The sequence below is a fragment of the Sipha flava genome, unplaced genomic scaffold (assembly GCF_003268045.1).
Source record: "Sipha flava isolate LNK unplaced genomic scaffold, YSA_version1 176_pilon_pilon, whole genome shotgun sequence".
In the NCBI taxonomy this organism is placed as follows: domain Eukaryota; kingdom Metazoa; phylum Arthropoda; class Insecta; order Hemiptera; family Aphididae; genus Sipha; species Sipha flava.
The window spans coordinates 3,161,161-3,179,483 of record NW_020272062.1 but is presented as its reverse complement, the minus strand read 5'-3'; the positions used below and the strand labels follow the sequence as shown (position 1 = coordinate 3,179,483).

General features: G+C 28.1%; 3 protein-coding genes across 4 annotated transcripts; all 3 read left to right on the top strand.

The window, feature by feature from the left end:
* Positions 1–1,571: 1,571 nt before the first annotated feature.
* LOC112680417 (protein ZBED8-like) lies at positions 1,572–2,402 on the top strand. Its single transcript, XM_025550502.1, has 4 exons — positions 1,572–1,729; positions 1,794–1,903; positions 1,967–2,118; positions 2,211–2,402. Exons 1-4 carry the CDS (start codon positions 1,572–1,574, stop codon positions 2,400–2,402), a joined length of 612 nt encoding a protein of 203 aa, XP_025406287.1.
* A 5,949-nt stretch (positions 2,403–8,351) lies between these two features.
* Positions 8,352–12,157, top strand: LOC112680388 (ileal sodium/bile acid cotransporter-like). 2 transcript variants are annotated; one of them, XM_025550473.1, is made up of 7 exons: positions 8,352–8,454; positions 8,940–9,287; positions 9,359–9,591; positions 9,666–9,840; positions 11,030–11,292; positions 11,354–11,540; positions 11,670–12,157. In XM_025550473.1, exons 2-7 carry the CDS (start codon positions 8,945–8,947, stop codon positions 11,846–11,848), a joined length of 1,380 nt encoding a protein of 459 aa, XP_025406258.1. In that variant the 5' UTR covers positions 8,352–8,454; positions 8,940–8,944; the 3' UTR covers positions 11,849–12,157. The 2 variants fall into 2 exon arrangements, with proteins under 2 accessions (XP_025406258.1, XP_025406257.1); XM_025550472.1 differs by having other exon boundaries at positions 8,447–8,531.
* A 2,716-nt stretch (positions 12,158–14,873) lies between these two features.
* Positions 14,874–17,620, top strand: LOC112680319 (RNA-binding protein with serine-rich domain 1). The gene is made up of 6 exons (XM_025550370.1): positions 14,874–15,260; positions 15,685–15,807; positions 15,877–16,035; positions 16,537–16,656; positions 16,736–16,980; positions 17,051–17,620. Exons 1-6 carry the CDS (start codon positions 15,244–15,246, stop codon positions 17,326–17,328), a joined length of 942 nt encoding a protein of 313 aa, XP_025406155.1. The 5' UTR covers positions 14,874–15,243; the 3' UTR covers positions 17,329–17,620.
* The last annotated feature ends 703 nt before the right edge of the window (positions 17,621–18,323 follow it).

Genomic DNA, 18,323 nt, shown 5'->3' with positions numbered 1-18,323 from the left:
ATTAATCAAAATCCTTTGTAACTACATGTTTATAACTTCTATTAAGACTATAAAATATAACACTACAAGATATACATTGCAGCGCGTTATAAATTGCATGATGCAGATTAAGAACCATGGGCTGAATGTTCACACTTTTTTAGTACTGAAAATAGTTAACGGAAGTAATGCGCAAGCGGTTCCCGTGACGTCGTAGGTTCAGAAAAAAAAGTACTGGAAATAGTGGCAATTTTGAAAATATCTTTTTAGTTGGTTTTAGAAATTGGAAAAAATCATGTGCTTTGTATTAATGTTTTATTAATAATTTTTTAATTATAATTATTAATATAAGTACAGTCAAATCGCGATATAACGAATTTCAAGGGACCGAGCAAAAAGTTCGTTACATCAAAATTCTTTATATCAAAAGCATAAATCAACAAAATTTGTTTAAACGATATTTAAAAGAAAATTTAAATTTTATTAGATTTTTATAATTACATACCTACATACAATATGAGATTATTATTAAATATTTTATTAGATACATTCATACATTTTTTGTTTATTACATACATAGATATTTATTTTTTAAAAAAATAGGATTTTTTTTTTGTGTGTATCCATTTGCGCTTACGCGATTAATAGCGTTGTTCAAATTTAGAATATTACAAAATACACTGTCGTCAATATCATGTCTTTGTAAAAAACTTAAGACGGCACGGATACCTAATTTTGCTTCATTCGAGCTTACGGGGGGGCTCTTCGTCATCATCTTTATTCAAAATCTCATCACCATTGAGAACTTCACAGACAACCAAACCTTTGTCGATAGCAACAAATTTTTATTTATATTTAATACAATTTACATTTAACAGACGTGTATCATATAAACGATACATGAACATTATCTTATCGCATAAGAATGGCCGAAACAAACTCGTAAAATGTGCTGTATCAATCTCCAAAATTGTAAAAATTCGTTACATTGCGTGAACTTTAGCCAAAAAATCTTCGTTATATCGAAGGGACTAAAATACATTTGATTTTTCGTTATAGCACGAAATTTTCAAGGGTCCGACAGTTGTATACGTTATATCGAGATTTTCGTTATATCGAACTTCGTTATACCGCGAGTTGACTGTATATTATAATCTATAGTTGAGTGTTTGTAGTGGATCTAAAGATGGGAATAAAAGTAAATTCAATAAATTGAATGCACATGATAAAAGTAATTTACATCTTACATGTATGGTTAAATGGTCAGCATATCAGAAAACAAAAGAAACTGGTAGTGTTTATTCTCAAATATCATCTCAGCATTCATTAAAGGTTGAAAGTATTAAAAAATATATGAAAATGTTAGTTGATATTGTTTTATTTGTAAGTTGTTAAGGTTTAAGGGGACACGATGAGACAAAAGATTCTTTAAATCAAGGTATTAAACTAACAACTGAAAATTAATAACTAATATTACTAATAGTTTTAAATGATCTTACATGTAAAATATCTAATTATAATAATTATTTGTAAAAAAATTAATATATTTTTAGGAAACTTTAAAGAATTAAGTAAATTGTTGGTAAAAAGTAATGAGGAATTTGGAAAAAAAACTTAATCTTAAAACTAATTACTCAAGCCAAATAATTCAAGATGAACTTATAAATATATGTGCAGATGTTGTGAAAGAAATAATTGTGAAAGATATCGAAGACGTTAAGGTGTTTGGAATTATGTGTGATAAAGCAAGGTGAAATATAAATTATGTTTTATACATGGATTTCTTAATTTATTTTTATTAAATTAATTTATAGGTGTTATAAACAAGAACAAATGGCATTATGTGTAAAGTATGTTAAAAATCTAGATGTTATTGAGAAATTTCTCGATTTTATAGATTTTTCTAAGAATCAAGATGCTGAAAGTTTATATCATTACGTATTATGGTAGCTGAAAAAGTGTAAACTTAGTTCTAAACCACAAATAGCTGCTCAGTCATATGACGGTGCAAATGTTATGTCTGGGAAATTTAACGGACTACAAAATAAAATAAAAAATCAATATCCTCACGCTATTTATACCCACTGTATGGCTCATAAAATGAACCTCATTGTAATTGATATGTGTAAATATGTAAAAGTAATAAACATTTATATACATCTTAGATCTTCATGATTTTATTTATTACTTATATTAATATTAGGAAAAAAGATTTGTGTTCAACACTTTAGAATCCTGTATCCCTGTACGTACATTTTTCTCATCCGCCAAAAAATCAAAAATTAACTGAGATTCTAACTAAACTAGGAATAAAACATACGAAAATTATTAGACTTAGTGACGCTAGATGGAATTACCGTTATCGAAATATAGAGTCTGTTAAAAACAGTTATAAAGCAATTATTCAAGTTTTAGAAGAATAAATTGAAAGTGAAGATGATAGAGGAGTAAATAAAGCAATTGGTATAGTATAATAAGTAATAATTAATGATTCAAAGTATTTAAATTTCAATATCTTTGTTTTAGGTATATTAACAAATTTAAAAAGTGAATGATGTATAGTTTATTTATTTATCTTACATAAAGTATTAATTAATATTAATATTATTTCTAACAAATTTCAAGAAAAAAATGCAACCTTACGGGAATCTAAAAATATTATTGAAGTTGTGATGATGACTTAAAAATTCTAGAACAGAGTATTTTTTTTTAAGCTTTGGTGTGAAATAGAAATCTTTGCTAAAAACAATGAAATATCAATACAAACACCATATAAAGGTAAGACTTAATAAACATATTATATTTATTTATAATTATAATAATATTTATTTAACTAGGATGCAAAAGAAAAAGATAAAAGCTACACAATTTTAAACATTTTAATACTACTGCAACCACAAATGCTGAACAAAATATTAATGACACCATTGAAACCATTGAAGATTATTTTAGAAAAAACGCTTTCTCTCCTGTATTTGATGATAAATCTTGATAAATCTGGAAAAAAGATTTTCTACTGAAAGCCTCCAAATGGCTACAGCTGTTGATCAATTTTTTCAATTAAACTTTGAGAAAAGTCTTTTCTTTGTAGATCATTATAAAGTAAGTATCGTATCGGTTTCTGAAAATTAATTTTTACTTACCTATGCTTTAGTTTTCTAGTTTTATTAAAAGTTAACCTGTATTTTGAATATTTTTCAGGATTTGATGAATGTATCTAAAGATTTATTACAGTCAGAAATAGAAGAGGCAAAAAATTGTGTATTGCAGTCTATTGATGAAAATTATATAACTTTAAATGATGTCAAATAGGTTAAAAACAGACTTTTTCTAATTTATATAAACTATTTCAAGTTGCTTTAACAATTCCTATAAGTTCCTCCACTTGTGAAAGAAGTTTTTCGGCCATGCGTAGAATAAATGGCTTCGAACTTCTATGCTGCAGGAAAGGTTCAACAACACCTCAATATTATATATTGAAAAATAAATTTCTAAATATATTAATACTGAAACAATTGTTAATATATTTACACAAAAAAAAATAGATATATACAATTAAATATTCCTAAAAATAGAACTACTGACTTAGTAACAGACATAATGGCCAAACACTTCCCTGAAATAGTTACTAATACTGCACGGGTATGCTCGAATTCTACACCCCCAAATCCAAATAATCATGGTGCCTTACCACTGTTCATATTGGAATTAATCCAACAAAAACACAATGCCAGATGCGCTTGGCAAAACCAGAGAAATCTTGTAGCCAAAAAAATGTTAAACAAACTTACTAAAGAAGTGCAAACCGCCTTGCAACAATTCCGCGTAAATTCATATAACAAGTTCCTGTCAAGTATTCATCATAATGACTCTAGTTTATGGAAAGTTACAAAAAGTTTAGTTAACCAAGAAACAAACTGCATTCCTTCTCTCTACACTCCAACTCATCTCATCATATCTAACGCAGAATAATGCTAAGTTTTCTCGGAAAACCTTTTGAACACTTTCTCCCCAAACCAATATGCACACAACACTAATGACCTTAAGGTTGAAGAAGTTCTGAGATCACTAAACTTCTCGGTACAAAATTCAATCAAGTTTGTTACTCCAGGAGAAATTAAAACAATAATCAAAAGACTAACTAATAAAAAATTTCCCGATCACATCAAGAATCTTATTTATAAAAAACTACCCATTAAAACAATTATTTTCATGACTTCCCTATTTAACTCGCTTCTTCGTCTTGGTCACTTCCCGGAAAATTGGAAAAAAGCAATCATAATCCTCATAAAAAAAACCTGGGAAAGACAAAGCAGGCCCTGACAGCTACTGACCAATTAGTCTACTAACATCGTTATCTAAGATTTTTGAAAAAGTCATCCTCTCAAGACTGCAAAATAATCTAAACAGCACAGACATAATTCCAAAATTCCAATTTGGATTCAAAGCACATCATTCCACCACACAACAATTCATGCGTATAACTGAACATATAAGTAAATCATTTGAAAAACTGTCACACGGGTGCCGTTTTCAAGGCCATAACTGGGGGGAGCAGGGGTCCGGACCCCCCCCCTAAATTTTCAAAAGTAGAAACATTTTAGCGGTGAATATAGTTTATTAACTATAAATTGTATTAAATAATAATATTAGATCCCCCCCTAAATTTTTTTCCAGTTACGGCCCTGGCCGTTTTCATTGACATCTCTAAGGCCTTTGATAAGGTATGGCATCGTGGGTTGTTGTGCAAGCTCAAAATTATCAACACACCAAATTATCTACACGACTCCCTAACTTCATTTCTAACTAACAGGTAATTTTCTGTTAAAATATATGGCAACTTTTCTCATTTCCAACTAATCTTAGCTGGCGTCCCACAAGGATCAATACTTGGCCCAACATTATTTAACATCTACACATCCGATATCACGCATTCGCCGCATACAAATATAGCCCTCTTCGCGGACGATACTAACCTAACCTACCATTTACTCTGAATCTCGAAACCGAGAAGCAATATCTGTACATCTACAAAACCACTTAAATACATTATCAGCCTGACGCAAGAACTGGAAAATATCAATTAATCCATCAAAAAGTGTAAGTGTATTCAGTCTACGCCGTACTCCTATTCCACCACCGCTAGCTTTTAACAACGAACCAATCGCATGGAAGCCGTCCGTCAAATACCTTGGCGTAACGTTGGACAAAAGATTAACCTGGTGGCCACACCTCTCATCTAAACTCCAATAAGCCTATCAATTTCTAGGGATGCTCTTCCCTATTCTAAACAGGAAATATTCACTACAAAAAAAACTTTCCCTACTTATACTTATATAAGCTATTACTACGTCCATTAATCACATACGCTTGCCCTATCTGGAGTAAATGTGCACAAACTCATCTAAAAAAACCACAAATATTTAAAAACAAAGTTTTAAGAATGATAACAAACGCTCCATGGTTCGTAAGGAACTCAAATATATACAAAGACTTCAAAATTCCAATTCTTCAAGATTACACCAAATTCTTGGCTGAAGCTTCTTCGAATACATCCAAAAGTCAACAGGCCACAACGCCGCAGGATCCGCAGATGTCATCATTCAAGGTAAAACAGTTATACATGAAACAAGACGTACCACATATAAGTTTTTTGAAAACAGAAGATAACAGAAGATGGTAATTTTAGTTTTTTTTATTGATGTATTACTTCATAAAATAATATAATACATTTAATACAATTTTGAATTACATTTTTTTTTTTTTGCTATTTTTGTTGTCTTTAGGGCATATTTTAAGGTTTTTTTAGTTATATTACAACGCATATTTTAGTATTTTCGATGCTATTAAATCCGAACCCTGGTTATAATCATACAGCGTAAAATGTACAACTAGCTTAAAAATAGTAATTGGTAAACAGCTGTTTACAATTAGATAAAAAATACTTAATTGCACAAAAGTAGTGTGAACTACTACTATGTACTGTTGCACTAATAGCTTAGTACTAATAGTTCATTGCCAAACAATATCAGTAGGTATGATCAATAAAATTAGTGAACTAGGTGAACTAAAGAATAGTTAATTTGAACTATTCATTTGAATGAACTGTGAACTAATGAACTATTCACAGAAATTAACTAAACTTTCCATCTTTAGTATGTAATTGTTTACCTGCTACTCTCATGTAGGAACTTACTATTCCTCCATTTAATACTTCAAAGCTATGCGTAATTGGTACCGTCTTAATTTTTGTCGATAAAAACCCGTTTCCTGAGAAAACCACACGACCACACGAGTTGCGATTTACGTAATGGGACTATATTATTTTTATTTATAGATAAAGTAATATTCGTAACCCATAATTTGTGGAGTTCCATACAAGTGCGGACCCCGGTGCAATTGAACCGCTTGTTCTCCTCTAGGACCAGCACTGACATCGAGAACAACCAGTGCTAAGAAAACGTCAATGGATAATTTTCGTTTAAAGTAATCTCAGTCAAAATTTGATCAACTTGCTCTAAAATCTAAGTTATCTTCGCTTCGGGAAAAAGTTGCTAAATTTTAAATTGCTTAATTGATAACACCCAAATATCATCGTAATTAACTAATTTTAATAATATTTATAATGAGTTTCATGATAGAATTAATAGAAAACAGAATATCCTTATTTTAAATGTACCTGAATCTGCTCTTGAAATATCTTCTCTGGTGGTGGTGTAATGATTTGTGTTGGTATGGTTGATCCACTTTACTCTTGGTTGGAATCTTATATTCTCTATTTGCAAATTATCTAAAAATGTACCGTATAATAAATGATCGTAATGATTGCTTAAAATTACAAAATGATTTAGATAAATTTAAAAATTGGTGCGAGATAAATGGTTTTTCGTTGAACACTGATAAATGTTTATATATAACTTTTACCCGTAATCAACATTCTATCCTATTCGAGTACTTGATAAATCAATCCAATTTAAAAACGGTAAATAAAATCAAAGATTTAGAAATAATTCTCTCTCAAGTGATCTCTCCTTCACAAATCATATTAATATTAATCATACCAAAGCAATGCGAATGTTAGGTTTCATTTGTAGGAATAGCCGAGAACTTAATGACCAAATTTGTTGGAAAACTCTGTATTACGCGCTAGTTCGTCCAATTTTAGAATATGGTTCTATAATATGGAATCCATATCAGTCAACTTAAATGAATAAAATTTAAAAAGTTCAAAATAATTTTTTACGTACATTTAATTATAAATTTAATTTGTGAGTTAATGTTGTTTGAAATCATAGACACATAAAGATATATAAAAATATTGTCTATGTTTGAAATACAGATATATTATTTATAAACGATCTATACCCGTTTCCACGAGGGAAAAGTACCATTGATCAAAAGTAGTCTGCTCCATCCGGTAAAACGGCTTAACCCATATGGCACTTTACAAAAATGTGATATGCTCAACGATGACTGGTTATAGTCGGTAGTTGGTATCTTTCTCTCGTGGAAACGGACATAGTTTAATTGAACTATTCAGCAAAGTGAACAATTCGAACTAGTTCACATTTATGTGAATGACATAGTTTAATCACAAAATATATGAAATTATGTTATTATTTTTCATATATTCTATGGTTTAATCATTCAATTGTTCATCATATTGTACACGGTATACAATATGTTCACTACTTCTAACTACTGAAACGTTCACTGAACAATCGAACAAAGATTAACCTCAACATTTTCGTACGATTATTTTTATTACCTTCATCAGTTATATTACTTTATGACCAAACATCGATAGTGTTTTTGATCAAACATAAATAATATACAATGCCTTAAAAAACCAACTAATTTTTTATAATCTTTCGAATAGATCATCGGTGAATTAACTATTTCATGTAGAGTATAAAGAATATAAAATAGAACAAATATTTATCATAAGTATTTAATTATAAAATAAAAAATAAATACCATAAATATAAAATATTTCAAATTGACATACTATTAAGAACTGAATAATGTATAAAATATTAATGATAATTTAGAAACTGCGTCTTGCATTGCGAAAAAAGTGATAGTTTGTAAAGTTAAATTTAAATTACTATTTAAAAATACAATATAATCAAAAGTATAAGGATGAAGTCTGTTTCGACGGTCATTTTTGTTCCATTTTTAAAACACGCGTTCTGATGGAACAGAAGTCGCGGGAACACAAAACATATTTTAATTGTAGCGAAAAAAGTTCAGGAAATGTATTTTTCTGTTGTTATATATATCTGTGGGTTTTTAAAACTAATTTTTATCATATGAATGTTTTATTAATTCGTTCGAATGATTTTTAAAATAATCGAATGATTCGATTATTTCATTCGATTATTTCCATTTCTAATATTTATCTGGTTATGCAATGAAATTCAATCTGTATATTCCCCACCATCATAGCGCCTACCTACTGGCTACGATTCTAAAGTGAGTATTTATTTTTTAAAGAGTGTAACTTGACGAAACTGGTTCCTTCAGTCGTACGTTTGGATTACGCCATTTCGGTACACATTTTATGCATAGTACTATATAGTAAATAACTATCACTACAATTGTACACGGACGTATTTATATTTCGTTAGCACTCATTACTACTGCTAAATATTAATACTAATACTATTAATCCATTCGAGACATAATTAATTGTCGTCGTATCTCCTAAAGTAATGGTCCATGAGTATCAACTATCAATTGACGATACTTGTGTTGTGAATTGTGAAATGTTAAATTAATTTATAAACACCTTTATCTATTTTATTTAACTTACATTAAAATTTGTTGATCATAATTGATTGTCTTAAGTATAATTGAATGAATTAAATATTATATAATGTAGTGATGCGTTCTACTATCATTTTTTACTTTGTGTGCAGCTATTAACTATAAATATTTTTATTTTATTATACTCACAGCTACAATGTTGAATGCTGTAATTTTGTTTAACTTATGTGTGGCTACATGTTATGCTACTACAATGGTTGAAGACTGGACGTTATCATTCAATAATTCTAATATTAGCCAGTTGGAAATGGGCAGTAGCACAGACATACTAGCCTATGTATACACAAATACATTCATTGCGGATGAAAATTTAAAACTTCAAATGATTACTACTGATGAGGATGTAGCGTATGTCAGACAAAATTTCTTTGATTTGCCCAAAAACCGCCAACAGATACCATCCAACTGGAGTTTTCATTTTAATTTAACTGCTGAGTTCTTAGGATATACCAAACTTTATCTTCGAGTTGTAGAAATAAGTGAGTTTATGAAATATTAGCAACACCTAGTATAACTATTTTCTATTTAATTATTAAGTTATCATTTTCAGAAAATAATACTATAATATCAATTAAAAGCTCAAGTGATGACCATTTGAATATTGTGGTGATTCGTAAACCACAACTAATTGATAAGATATTTGTAATTTGTGTTGCTAGTTTGATGAGCATCATATTTATAAACTTAGGATGTGCTTTGGATGTAGAACAGCTTAAACAATGTGTTCGAAAACCAATTGCTCCAGCCGCTTCTTTTTTTGCTCAGTTCCTAATTTTACCAATTGTAAATTTACTTGAATGTTTGTATACAATTTATAAAATATCTATACATTTTAAATAGTTCTTTTTTAATTTCAGCTCAGTTATTTTTATGCATTGTTAATATTCCAAAATTCAGTTTCAATGCAGTTAGGTTTGTTCTTCACGGGAATTAGTCCTGGAGGTGGTGCATCTAGCGTATGGTCACTGCTTTTAGGTGGCAATATCAATCTCAGTATTGTCCTTACAACCGTTGGAACCTTGGCTTCTTTTGGTTAGTATTCTACAACAAAATAATGAAGGGTTGTATGCCAAAACAGTTCTTGTGTAATGATTTTTAAATTGTTGTCAAATAGTTTTAGTCATAACTTAAAAGTAGGGTTCAAGGTATATTATACTAATAATACTTGAAATATGCTCTTAAAACTGTATTTTTAACTAAGAATGGTAATATATAATGATTGCATAAATGTTATAAAAACAAAATAAAGATATTTATGTATTATTTATTATTAATCTCCAACTTGAAAAATTTAATTAAAGACTGTATAATAAAATTAATTTATATTATTACTTAAATACAAAAAAAATATGACTTTTATCATACTTTTTTTTATCATAGCCATACAATTAATACTAACTTCGGTAATTTCTTTGTACAACTCAATTTCAAAAACAATTATTTATAAGTATCATTGTTCATAGTAATTAAAATACTCCAACATTTTCGAGAATAATAAATTTTAAAAATGATTTTTCTGAATTATATTGAAATAAATTCTTGTAATTAAGTTCATTCTTTTGCATCTTACCTGTAATGTTTTATTTTTTAACTTTTAAAACAAATGTAAGTCTAGTTTAGTTATAAGTTATGATTTTCTTAGATTCAACTACTTATTCCATCAATAATTTATGTAGATTCTTATGTATAAAAATGGAAATTGGTCATTTATACTATCACAATTTATTTCTTTATTAAGAATTTTTATTTCTCTAGATATTTCAGAGTAGGATGTGTTCTTTATGATATCTTGGAATACAATCTTCATCCCCTAATATTCATTAAGAAAAATCTAACAATAATCGCTGCATTTATAATTAGTTTAAGCAGAAATAATTTTTATAACAAAATTTAAAGAAAAAAGTGTAGAAAAGACTTTTCATAAGTAATTTTGACAATAATTAAAAATTATAATTCTTAAATCACTGAACATGTTTGTTATTTTATGTTTTACAAAAAAGTAAAACTTATGATCTTATAATATAATTATGAATCTTTTTGATTTTTTAGTGTAATTAAACTTTATAGTAACAGTGTGTGGTTCTGTATAGTTCAATTTTGATATAGAACTGGTTAGGCAATATTAAACAGTATATTAATATTTATTATTTTTAAATACATATATAAAAATAAAATATAAGAACTCAAATCATTTTAAAATATATTTTATTTAATTTTGCAGTTATGATACCATTTTGGATTGTGTTTCTTGGTAAACGCATCTTTTCTATGGGAGAAATACCTGTTCCTTATTCACGTATTGCCACATCTATTATTGCATTAATTATTCCTTTATTTATTGGTTATTGTATTCAACGGTTTTTGCCTAGAGTGAGTAGAATTATGACACGTGTGTTAAAACCATTATCAAGTTGTTTGATAATATTTATTATTATCTTTGCCACAGTCACCAACTTCTACTTATTTAAAATATTTTCTTGGAAAGTGAGTTTTTAATTAAATTGTTTTAATTATGATATGGCATTTAAAATTTATTTTGTTTCAGATTATTTTGGCTGGTGCAATAATACCATGGACAGGTTATATAGTAGGATTATTAACAGCTGTTCCTGCACGTTTGTCCAAACCGGATATAATATCAATGATGATTGAATCTGGTATACAAAATACTGGTATTGCTATATTCATGTTAAAATTTTCATTGGGACAACCCGCTGCTGATTTAACAACAGGTAATACTAAATTAACTCAATTTTTTCAACTAGATAGCTAATATATTATAGCTAGAAATCTTTGATCTTCAACTAGTCTATTTTACAATTAATGAATATGTTTATTTATATAAATATTAATTATTTTAGTGATACCAGTAGCTGTGGCATTAATGACTCCCATTCCTTTATTAATAGCCTTCATAATAAAAAAATGTTTTGGAAATAAAACTGAAATACCAATGAATCAAGATCCTGCAACCGAATCAATGATAAAAGATAATGAAATTATATCTCCAGATTCTGGAAATGAAAACATAAAAGTGTGAATTTTACCAATAAGACCTGTATTATCTTGTTATGTTAGTTAATCTGTTAATATTTTAATATATATACAATATGTAGTTATAATTGTTGGCCATCCTATCGTATACACTTTATAGATAACATTGTATCTGCAGTATGCCACCTATCTTAAAATTCACTTGATTTATATTATTGTTATGGCTCTAATGGTTATTATATTCATTAAGTTTCTTGCTGTTAAAAGAAACCAATTATTGACCAGCAACTCTCTGATTTAAGTATTTTAAACATTTTAGTTTACAAAATGCTCATGTAAATATATTTAAATCTAAGAAAAGAAATAATTTTTGTACAATGTAATCAAAAAATTTAACAATAATCTTGATATACTATTTTATTTTATGAAACAAAAATAAAATACTATTTGTATCCTGTTGTCATGATTACTTCCAATTTTCAGCTAAGTAGGTACTTTTGATAATATTATTTAATTAAATTTCTACTAAAAAATATAGAATTAGTTATTTAAATTATTTATAATTTTATTAAAGTTATCAAGTAATATTACTTATTGTTAATTATATATATTTCATAAAATCAAAATGTTGCTGTGTTTAGTTAATATTTTATAAGAATGATATAAATAAATATTTTTATACCCAACTTTTGACTAAATGTAAAATTACAAAGTATATATTTTGTAAAATAACAATAATAATTAGAGTGAATAATATTGATTATTGTTATATATTTATTTTAGTCAATAGATACAACTTGTAATTTAGCAAATTATTTAATAACTTGAAATTGGTTACATTCAGCTCACTGTTATATGATATGGATAAATGGCCTAAACGCTTGTACACAGCTTGTTTTATTTTTATGTGTCCTCAAATTTCTTTTTTTAGTTATAATTACTTCTCAATAATGATAATATTATATTATAAATGGATCAGAACAATAATTTTACCATTTATTTAATCTTTTGAAGCTCATAAATTATATACAATTTTAATTAAAAATATATTCGATCTTAACTTCATTTTTTATTACATTTAGAAATGAAAAAAGTTATAACATTTTTTTTTATGAACTCTTTTATACTTTGAATTTCAAGATAGTTATAAATATATAAGCCATATAAACCTATTGGTTGATATTATGCTACTTTTTAATAATGTCTACAAATTTTTTTTTTTTACCATTTTATATATATATATTTATCTGTTTATCAAAAAATAAATAGTAATATTCTTTAAAATAATTGTTGGTTTCTTCAAGACTCAACACTACTTCACATATTGAATGAAACCATTTACTATGATAAGGTTAAGATTTAGAATTTAATTAGAATTTTCACATCTTCTAGATCAGGGGTTCCCCCAACCTTTTTATCTTTAAGTACCATCACTTGTATACCTAATCAATATGTGTACCATCTTAATTCTAAAACTTAATTGGGAGTCAACATTTTTTTAATGTATATTTTTAGTATTCAATCATTTATTAACATTTTTTATTATTTGAAATTTATGAAAGCTAAAAAAATCTTAATTTTTAGTTAAATCTTAATATTAAAATAACAATTATATTTTTTAAATTTAATGTGCTTTTTGTTGTTGTTTATTTTGTACAAAAACATCAATATCAGGCTGAATAAATAATAATAAATATAAATTTCTACGATTACATCCTAATGTCATCGATATTTATAAAATAAAATAATAACAAATTAATTAAAACTAAATAATATTAATTGCAAATAATAATAAAAATAATTATACCAAAAAATTTCTTCGCGTATCACGGGTTGGGAACCCCTGTTCTAAATCATATTGTAGATACATATGGATAGGTAGTTTATGACTGAGTTGATTCAAAGAGTTGACTCTTTTAGGTGTACTGATTAAGTTAAATCAGTACGCCACAATTCAATGACTCATTAACTCAACGATACCCACAAATATAAATTTATATATATTGTTGTATATATCTATGCGGAACTATGGGGTAGAAGCAGGGGTGGATCTAGGGGGGATTCAGGGGGTCAGTTGACCCACAGTTAATATTTGTTGACAAAATTGGCCTCTTGGAAATGTTTTTCTCTTTTTAGACCTTGATTTGGTTTCTTGGACAGTTGGCCCATCGGAGTTACTTGAAAAATGAATGCCATGTATATTCAATGCCATGTATAAAATTTTTCAATTCATAATTTATATTTTAAATTATATCATTTTAGTAGAAAGTTAAGTAAATCATTTTATTCCGTACGTTTGTTGCGCTGATAAAATTAGAATATATATTTATCAATTGTAAATAAGTCATTATTGGTGGTATCACTAATTCTAAAATGTAATATAAATATACTTATACACTTTTATGAGCATATTGTTTTTTTTTTTACAAGGTATTTATTTCTAATTCAGTTTCATCCCTAATAAATGGCCTCTTGAAATGGGTTGATCCACAGTTCCCCGACTCTGGATCTGCCCCTGAATAGAAGACAGGGATCATCCTAGGTCGTAAAATTGTAGAAGGTGTAATTTTTATAGTTATTAACAATTAGTTTGATATTTTTAACTTTGTTAACTTACTAATATTAGATTAAAACTGATTAAGTATGGTTGTATATTAGTTATAAGAAAAAAATTCTCCAGAAGAGTATTTGATTATTGGTCTATGATAGGGTGTGATTTTAACATTCTCCCCGGGCGTAAAAATTCCTATTTCCACCCAAGATTAAAGATATATAGTGTATCTTTAATCGTGGTTCCACCTCTGACTCTGGCCATCGAAATGGTTATATATCGCCATAAAATGGCCAATAAGGCAACACTGCAAGTTTCATAGGTTAATATCACATGTGTTATTGTGAATAGACTTGGATCAAATATTATTTGAAGAAAATCTATTGGTAATTAGTTTTGTACAAATAGGCTACAACTGTAATAAGTTAAATAAATAACTCTTAATTAAAGTGTCTGTTCATCACAATGGGAACTTCGAGCGCGATTCGAACATTCCATCCGTTTGGAACGCGGTAGTTGATCGTAAATTATCGTGAACCGAAAACGCCGTGATGTTGGCCACTATTGATTATCAACGTGTAAATCGCCGTAACCACGGTATAAAATACGCTGTGGACGCTACGATATTATCATCGTATTATTGTGTGGTATAATAACCACGGAACCGAATAAAATCCCCTCCGGTTTGTGCCCAGTGCCGGACCGCGGATTTCCAACGCGTATCGACAACCGTAAACATTTTGTGCGTGAACTGTGGGCAATATTTATTGTTTGTGTGTGTTTTGTTTATACGTACATTTTCAGTAAAACGGTCGGTCGAGATTGTTCATGGTATTGAATTGTTACTATTGTAATTGGGTTCAACGTTGAAAATCGTCGACCGTTGAACAATGGTTGTTTCAGATCTGTAAGTATTCTCATGTGTTAGCTGATGGCCGATTTACCGACATCTTTAAAATATTAATGCATTTAAACGATTGATTTCGATTTGTGATATTTTTTTATTTTTATTTTTTACTCTTATTTCTACGATTCGGGATCACTGCTAACAAGAATAATTCATACAATATTATAAAAATATTTATAACTGTGTACAGTTTATCTTTTTTGTAAAGATTTTTAACTGTCAGATAGTTAAATGTCTGGTTTTATTTTATAAAATTTGACCATTTCATTAAATAAAAAAAATATATTTAATTTGCTATATATGCTTTTGTAATATAAATTATAGCTAACTAAACAACTTAAGTCTTGTTGACAGTATAATACAATTATAATTTTTTTGCGCAAAAAAAAATCTTACAATAATCAGTAATTATTTATTTATATAGGCCTAAAAGTCGCAAGGAAAAAATGGAAGGAGATCAATCCGATAAGGAAAACAAAAGAGAAGAACATAATATTAAGAAGAAAAAGCGTAGTCGTTCATCTAGCAGTGGTTCAAGTAGTAGTCGGTAAGAATTATTATTTTTGTCTTTTATTTTTAATGTCATATTTATTATCATCTTTATTTGTATATCTAGTTCTTCATCTAGTAGTTCACGTTCCGGCAGTGGGTCTTCAGGATCTAGTAGTCGTTCAAGCTCAAGTAGTTCAGGTTCTAGTTCACATTCTAGCTCTAGCTCTTCAAGTTCAAGTAGTTCTTCAGGAACTTCTGCTGGTCGTGCAAAAGCAAAAGCAAAGTAAGTTTTACCTTTGAATTATGGGTCAGAGGTGACCAAATGTTATTAGAAAAGTGTCTATCAAATATATATATATATATATATATATAGACTAAAAAAATAGTTCTAATGGCATCTGTTTATTTTTATCAATATTCATTTTTTTTTTTTTTAAAGTATTATATTTTGTAATAAAACTGAATATGTTGTTATCTTTATATATTATGAAAATGTGAGGCGATTTCTTATGACAGTTATACCTGAAGTTCTACCTGATTGATTTTCATGATTTCTTTTTCTAACGCAAGTACTCTGTGTGATTGTTCTTTAATAATTAAATTAGTATCAATTAATATAATTATTGGCTCATGATAGTAGATTATAATAAGTCTAATAAAAAACTAATTAATGACTTAAAGGTGTTCCAATATTGTACAATTATCCCGTGTATTCACAGTTATTTTGTAGTTAGTGTAAGAATTATTAAATTTTATTTATGTATTGATTTTAATTATTTCAAAGGCAACCAAGATCAAAAAGCAAAACAAAGAGCAGAAGTCGCAGTCCAAGAAAATCTAGACGTGATGATGAAGACAAATTAAAAAAAGTTGAAAGTAAAACAAAAATATCTCGGAAATCTAGGTAAATACATAGAACAATTTATAAAAGTTCTTTCATGATACTTAGTAATATTGATTAATATAAATTTGTATTACTTTAGATCAGGTAGCCCAAAAAGACGTAAGAAGGAAAGGTCCCCAACTCCTAAACCATGTCGTATTCATGTCGGTCGTTTAACCCGTAACATTACTAAGGAGCATATTCAAGAAATCTTTTCTGATTTTGGAACTATAAAAGAAGTAGATCTGCCTTTAGACAGATTCAATAAATTGTGTAAAGGTTTTTCTTACATTGAATATTCTTCGCCAGAAGAAGCTGAAAATGCTATGAAACATATGGATGGAGGTATATAAATATAATGTTTTATTTTGACAATTTTAAATATAAAAAATCAAATAATCTTGTATTATTGTAGGTCAAATTGATGGACAAGAAATAACTTGTGCACCTGTCTTATTACCTCGTCCAGCTGTTCGGAGAAGTCCTATCCGTCGTGGCGGCTGGGGTGGTGGTGGTGGTGGGGGTGGTGGTGGCGGCGGTGGGGGTGGCCGTCGAAGAAGTCCACCACGCTACAGGCGTAGATCACCTATGCCAATTAAACGACGTTCACCTCGTCCACGTAGAATGAGATCTCGCTCTAGATCTCCAAGAAGACGTAAGCACAGTCGTACTGGATCAAGCAGTTCTGCCTAAATGCTGATTTATTGTAACATATATTAGATTATTACTTAGAATTGGGGAAAGTGGAAATAAGCTCATTGTTTTTCATTTATATACATTACTGCTATATTATCTATTTCCAGTACACCTTTAATTTCAAATGAAGACAAATCATTTTTGTGTTAACTTCATATTTTTTAAAATGTTGACTTCAATATATTTTTATGCATGTATTGAATTTAGTATGAAATTTAGTATTTATTGAAGTACTGATTCCAATTAATACTTTTGTCATTTTAAATACTAATATAATATTAAAACAATTTTTTCAGTTTTTTTTATTTATTTATTTTTTTTAATCAAATTTGTATTTAATTTCCAAGTTATGTTTTTATTTTAACAATTTATTATTCTGATGGTTGACTAATAAAATTGTACTAGATTTATCTTTCAATCTTAACTATCTCAAATTTTGGTTAATAATTATTTGTAAATGCCTCAGTAAATCAAATTGAACTTAAAATTGTATTTTGAATACAATAATTTATGTAATTTAATGAAAATGGATGTTAAATTCCACTATAATTTAATACTTATAAAGTAAAAAACTAAACCTTAAGATTTTGTATTATTTTAACAAATTGGTTTTCTTATTAGTTATTTAGCATATCTACAGTCTATTTATCTTAAAAGTGCTCAGTCGTTTGGTCAAAACTTGGTTTTTACTGCGCATGTGTCTTCAACAAGGAGCTGTTATATGTAGTGATTTGACATATTATAATATATATAGTATAATACAATGGGTAACAAATGGGTAATTTTATTTTTATAATCATCCTACAAGGCAGCAACTGCCAACTTTGATAAACAATGACAATAAAGAGCAATTAGATATCACCAGATGTTTCGACTGTTAATGGTTCTGTAGACATGCACAATTTTGGGCACTCTTATTCTGAATAGACTATAATAGACATTGAAGCTGTTGGCATTGCTATTTTTTTCAAAGTTATTGAAAATCAAGTGTT